This window comes from Acanthisitta chloris, unplaced genomic scaffold (genome assembly GCF_000695815.1).
Source record: "Acanthisitta chloris isolate BGI_N310 unplaced genomic scaffold, ASM69581v1 scaffold14296, whole genome shotgun sequence".
Lineage (NCBI taxonomy): Eukaryota > Metazoa > Chordata > Aves > Passeriformes > Acanthisittidae > Acanthisitta > Acanthisitta chloris.
The window spans coordinates 29141-35617 of record NW_008678808.1 but is presented as its reverse complement, the minus strand read 5'-3'; the positions used below and the strand labels follow the sequence as shown (position 1 = coordinate 35617).

Here is a 6477-nt window from a genome sequence, read left to right as displayed (position 1 = left end):
CGGCAGCTCCGGCCGGGATGGGAACCCAGCGCCTGCAGCAGGAGCTTTCCCAGGGCCTCGCACAGAGAGAAATCTCCCCTGAGATCCCGAAACTCAGGCTCTGCTGTTTTTAACACCCCCAGGCTAGAAAGCAGCAGCCCTACACGCACTTAGCCTTCCTACGCAGCAGCTTCTGAGACTCCGGATAGTGCACCAAGATCTCGTTCAAGTCCTTCTTCTCCAAAATGAACAGGTTAGCGAAGCCATGAGCAACGACGTTTGCTGTTCGGCGATTGCCCCCTCCTGCTGCCAGCAAGCTGAGAGACACGGTGGGACATCAGTGCTGCTATTCACAGCCTCAGCAGAACTTCAAATCTTTTACATGTCTCCATCTCTCTTTCAGAGGACTCAGAGCTTAATTTTCACTCCTGATGGAATTTTCTATCCCCAATATTTTAAAATTTATGTGGAGCACTATATAAAAAATTATTTGGGGATTTGAAGTGTTCAATATTATGTTTTACACCAGTCTAGTGTCTGCTGGGCTGTAGGGAGGCAGAGGTATTGCTGTGTTATAAACTGGTACAGGACTTTACATGCCCATGAAATGGGTGGATTAATGGTTGTGGGGCTGTTTTTGTGAAACATCTTTTCTCATTCATTTTCCCATCCCTCCTCTGCTTACCATCACCAGTTCACCAGGCAGAAAAGAGCATGATGACAAAAAGAGCAGAAAAGCTCCAAGAAGAAAGCTATAATTTGTGTATCAGCTCAGCCCAGTGTCCATGGCTCTCAATCACAAAGATTAATTGTGGTGCTGCTGGTCCTCCCACTTCCCACCCTTCTTTCCCAGTATTCAGAAGCTGTATTTCCTCAGCTCCCTCACAATGCTTTGCTCACCTTATTTCTCCAAACACGGATCCAGCTTTCAGAGTCACCAGCACGGATTTGCCATCGGGTCCCCCCAGTACCTGCACTTGTCCTGCCTGGATAATGTACATCTCACGGCCTATTTCTCCCTGCAGTGAAGAGGAATGCTGGGTGGGATGCCCAGACACAGGGAGGCATTATGGATGCCCTAGCCAGCATCTTGCTGGAAATTCCCCTGACCATAACAGCTCTCTCCCCAAATGCTTTGTCTTGATGGTGGTCACTCCCAAGCATCCTCATCTAAGCATCCCAAAGTCTCCTCCAACTCGATAGGCTTTTTGCCTGCTCTCCTGCTGTTTGTGGCTGCAGCAGAAGAGGTCAGTCTTTGTACAAGACCAGTTGCAACAGAGGATGGTTTGCCTCCAAATTACCTCTGTGTGAAGTGGCTCAATGCCAGGGTGATGGGCCAGGCCTGGCTTTCCCTAGTGCCCTGCACAGCCTGGCCATGACACCAGGGATGGGAGGGCACCCGAGCTTCACATTACCTTCTTGCACACGTAGTCATTAGGCAGGTAGACCACCGATCTGAGTCGTTTCAGCATGTCAAAGATCATCTGTCTGTCACAGCCCTGAGCCAAAACACAGGCACAGTAGTGTTAGTCTGTGGTGTCATTGCAGGCTCTGCCAGCCAGAACTTGTGCTGCCGAGCGTACCTGGAAAAGGGCCACTTTGCTCATGATGTTGTAGTTCACATCGATGGCGATGTCCAGCCTCATCTTGTCTGGCAGCTGCACCAGCAGCTCTGACTCATCTGTCAGACAAAGAATCAAACTGACTGTTTGCAGCACTTGATATGAGAGTGTGTCCTTGACGTGGCAGTAGGAAAGCAACCCACATTCTGGTGACAGAGGGCAGGAGCCAGCACACCCAGAAGGGTCCCCCCTCCAGCCTCTGCCCACCCAGCAACCTGCAGGTTGAAATCGAAGGGGTGATGAAGAGCCACACTTTGCATTATTCCTGCCCTGATGGCTCCCTGAGATAGACCACTGAGCCTAAACCAGCATCTTTCTTGGCCAGGAGGGTGGGCACAGAGGTCCTGATCCTTGCCTGAGCGGTGATGTGGTGGTGGTTTTGCTGCTGGACATGCTCTGGCCAGCGATTGCCAGTCACTGCCCACTCCTCAGGGACTGGGCACTCATATCAAGTGCTGGCAGGTGGGACTCTAGACTCAGTGCATGTTGAGTGGCAACAGATCACTGAAGCACTGTGACCTAGTGGCAGCCTAGATGCTCTGTAGATGGACAAACAACCCCATAGAGTGAAGAGTAAAATAAGCCACCCCTGCCCCAAAACAGTAGTGCTATTTGACAGTAACATTTCAGCTCTGCAAAACAAGCACAGTAAAATACAAGGTGCCAGCATTGACCCTTGGAGTGGCTGGATCTCACCTAACATGCCTTGCGAACGCCACGTGTACTCATACCACGTTTTCACCCGGTTCTGAACAGTTTTGGGGATTTTGTAGAAGTTCATGTATTTAATGGTACTGTCCATGCAGCTCCGATAGTAAGTTTGCCCAGCAGTAGCAGCACCGACCACATCTCTCATCTGAATGGAAGAGGTGGAAGAGAAGCTTTAGTTGCTGTGACTTGTCCATTACACAACAGTCTAGAGTGTGCAAGCCAAGCCCTAACATCTGCCAAATCCTTTTTGTCTCGCACCAATGCTGAGCAGGTCCTCCCATGGGGAAAACAAACCTGGAGGTGCAAACCTGTGGATCAACCCTGCTGAAACCATCCCCACCTGAGGCTGGAAGTCCCCACACCTCCTACTCACCTGCCCGATCATGACCGAGAAAGCAAAGATGCCTGTGAAGTAGTTCAGCAGCTGGAAGACAATCTCAAACAGTGTCTTGGGGTCTGGCAGGCCCCCGATGGTGATGAGGGTTTTGACTGCCCAGTAGTAGCAGCGGATGTAGCTGGGAGGAAAAGAGGAGGCAGCTCTGAAGGTATTTCTGGCATGAAGGCCTGTTTCAACCCTCAGCACCGAGCTCACTTCCTCTGGCCACAGCAAGCTAGAGCCTGCTGAGAGTAATTATGGGTGACAAAGAGGAAATTAAAGGGCTGCAGACTCCCCACCACACCTGCTGGTGCTTCTGGAGATGCTACAGGAACAGGGTGACCTATGGACCCTCCAAAAGCTTCTGCCTGAGAGGCTCAGCTGCTCTGGCTACTCCTGTTTTCTGCTTTTTAGAGCTCCACTGCCATAAACAGCAACATGTTTTCAGCAATATGTACACTTTTAAAAATAGTGAGGTGGAAAAAATAGAGTTTGTGAGCAAATTGTTGGCAAGGGACTCAGGAGATGCCAAACTAATTCCCAATTCCTTGGTCTTGGGCATTCCCTTAGATGTCATAGTTACACCTGGAGATAGATACAGATATGCATATCACACAAAATAACTATAGCAGCCACATTAACAGGGGGAGCTGAGAGCTCAAACGGAAGGCAACACCTGCACTATGGTTGCATGGGTGGTAGTCACTTGTTCCCACTCACATCCACACCTCACCTTGCAGCACTGTGTATTTTTGCACATCCCATCCCTCCTGTCCCAGGCATTCTCCCTAGCTCCACATCTTCTGGCACTCCCAGCCCTTTGCTTCAGGGGTTTTCATGAATCCATCCCAATGCCTCCCTTATTGCCCCAGCTCATCACCGCAGGCTGTGCTGTGTGAGACCCCAAGCCCTGGCTTGTACCTGTTTCCTTCCCCATCATAGACCCAGGTGGTAGAGCCCAGTCCTTCGTAGGCTGACGCCCAGTAATAGAGACAGGAGTTGATGTGCAAGCTGTACAGTAAGTAGGCAGTGGTCCGAATTACTCTGCAAAATAAAAAAACAAACAGGAGAGAGCAGGAAGGGAGATGATATGGTGCCTGCTGGGAGAAAGATGGAAGGTTCCCCCCTGGCATCACAAGGAGCCTCAAAGCGATGAGCTGAGTGCTGACCATGCAGGTCCTGCCAACAGGAATCACAGAGCACCCAAACACATGGCCCTGCTGCTCCTTCCTGCAGCCCTGCAGATCAAGAAGTACAGAAAAAGCAGCTCATCTGCTGGTGGCTCCTCTCCACTGCCAGCACTCCTGCCCCCATGGGTTGGGGAGAGGTGATCCTATCCATGCAGGCTCTGGAACTCCCTTGTCTCACTGCATCAGCCAACATCCATATCAGCCAGTCCAGGGACAGTGGGAAGATAAATCAGGAATTCAGAACAGGTGCACACCAAAGTGAACCTTCTTCCCAAGACACAAACAGCAACTCTACACTCCCTCCTTCCATCCCCTCCTCACCTGTAGATGTATGCCTTGGTCAGGAGAGCCTCCAGGCGGTTGTTGAACTCGAAGAAGGCCATGTACTGGGAGGAGAAGGAAAACAGCATGCTCCAGCTTCCCACAGCCCCTGCCAGGAGAGTCACCTCCCCATAAAACCCCATTGCCCCTCCATTTCCCTCCTGCAGCCCCTCTGCAGCATGGACTGCCACTGACAGATTTGGCTCCATCTATAAGTGCCCTTCTGTTCAAATGGGGGGTAGTTTAGGATTGAAATGAAGTGTTTGCCCAATAGCCTTGAAAAGCCTTCAGGGCAAGACTTCCCTCGTGTTTACAATCCTCTTGTCATCATTGATGAGTCCATCAAGCCATAGCTCACCCCAACCAGCACAGGACTCCTCCATGTCCACTGCTGCTGCTGCTCTGCCTGATTTTGTAAGCTCCAACTCACCTTCAGACAGCGAGGGAAGCGCAGGAGTGGGTTAACTCCGACTTTGAAGTAGAAGAAATCCAGGGGCAGGAGGCACACCACATCCATCTGAAATCCACACAAGGACATAAACCTCTGTGGGGACCTGCAGGTGTGCTGGGGTGAGGCCGCAAGCCACGGAAAAGATTAAAGATTCAGGTTAATAAATAAAATTATGCCGAACCTTAAAACGTCGTGATCGCAGGTAGTTCTCTTTCATGGCCTTTTTATCAGTCTGATTGGAAATAGGAAGGAGAGAGAGAGAGAGAGGAAGATTTATCATTGCTTACAGAAAGGAAATTCATGGCCAGCATGGTCATGCCCAGCTTTCCTCTTCTGCCCTACAAGAGGGAAGATGCTCCCTTTGTGCCCAGAAGGGAAGCAGAGCAAGAGGAGCAGAAGACCTGACTGTTTGCCACCTTCCCATCCTACCTTAGGACATCCCATGCTCATTTTGCATCCCAGAAAAACACATCACAGTGCCAGCACCACAAGAATCAGTTTACAGGAGAAACCTGCCTGTCTGAGCATCTGCATGGCCAAGGAAGGATGTACCCTGAAGGTCTGATTTTTTCACAGCTTATTTAATTGAATATGGAAACAAAATCAAGGGCTTTCACTTATCTCAGGTGAATGATCTATGTGTTTAGATTGTAGTTGCTAATGCATTGTGCCTAATGCACTTCTGAAAATTAACCCCAGAGTTTATTACCTGATGACCCCAGCTAGCAGTGTATGACTGCACTGGGGCCAGTCAGTGTGCACCTCTGCACCACGGGCAGAACTGCCCCATGGAGCAGCACCCTCCAGGCACCCCTACCCAGGAACAGGGCCATCATGGACCACAAACTTTCTCAATGGCCTGGTACTGACTCTAGGGGGGAAATGGTGTATTTGGCAGACAAAAAGACTGCTGGCTTAGCCACGACATGTCAGGAGAGATGCTTGCAGTCATCCAAGAGCGGGCGCAGCCCTGATGGCCATAACCATGGCGGGAGAGCTTTGAAAGCTCAGTTTGGAGATCAGAGACCAGCACCACCCATCTTTCTCAGAATGCTGGGGATGGGAGGTCCCCACGGCTGGTCCCCAGTGGTGGGATGCAGTGTGCTGCCACTCACTATGATGTCTCCCCCCTGAATGAACTGCAGCCGGGTCTGAAAGACAAGGATGTCCAGCAGGTAGATGAGGTCGCAGAGGTAGTCCACCAGCAGCCAGCAGTGGATGTTTGCTGGTGTCTGGTAGGGGAAAGCCCAGCGGACAGGAATCAACCAGCAGTTCCAGTTCCAGGCCATGACAACGAAGAACAGCCACAGCACGTACATCAGATCTGTGCACAGGGAACAGCACCACAGTCAGCTGGGCAGATAGATGTCCCTCCCCTGTGTGAATCCATTATACAAAAGGATTTTCATCCCCCAACCCACCCTGAGCACAATGGGGAAACCTGCAGGAGGTCTCTTGGTGGCAGTGTTTAATTGCAGGTGAGCTGGGATGCAGCGCAGAGTGAACATCACAGGTCACAGAGCACAACACGTTTTATCAGAAAGCTTCTTCTAACTTTGCTCATTCAACTATGTTTACTTTTGGTTTGCTCCCACAACACCAACATCTCTGTCCAACCCACCCTGAGCACAATGGGGAAACCTGCAGGAGGTCTCTTGGTGGCAGTGTTTAATTGCAGGTGAGCTGGGATGCAGCGCAGAGTGAACATCACAGGTCACAGAGCACAACACGTTTTATCAGAAAGCTTCTTCTAACTTTGCTCATTCAACTATGTTTACTTTTGGTTTGCTCCCACAACACCAACATCTCTGTTGGTGGCCCCTGCAG

At 50.6% G+C, this 6477-nt stretch overlaps 1 protein-coding gene across 1 annotated transcript in view; it reads right to left on the bottom strand.

The window, feature by feature from the left end:
• CNGB1 (cyclic nucleotide gated channel beta 1) overlaps window positions 1-6477 on the bottom strand; it is a gene marked incomplete at its 3' end in the record, with an annotated part of 23793 nt that overhangs the window by 477 nt on the left and 16839 nt on the right. Inside the window, exons 16-26 of the mRNA XM_009077062.1 lie at window positions 5766-5974; window positions 4832-4882; window positions 4630-4716; window positions 4200-4264; window positions 3610-3732; window positions 2686-2827; window positions 2298-2457; window positions 1563-1660; window positions 1395-1478; window positions 880-998; window positions 150-296 (exon numbers count right to left, since the gene is read on the bottom strand). Of these exons, the coding sequence (XP_009075310.1) occupies window positions 150-296; window positions 880-998; window positions 1395-1478; window positions 1563-1660; window positions 2298-2457; window positions 2686-2827; window positions 3610-3732; window positions 4200-4264; window positions 4630-4716; window positions 4832-4882; window positions 5766-5974 (1285 nt within the window). The remainder of the gene's footprint in view (window positions 1-149; window positions 297-879; window positions 999-1394; window positions 1479-1562; window positions 1661-2297; window positions 2458-2685; window positions 2828-3609; window positions 3733-4199; window positions 4265-4629; window positions 4717-4831; window positions 4883-5765; window positions 5975-6477) is intronic.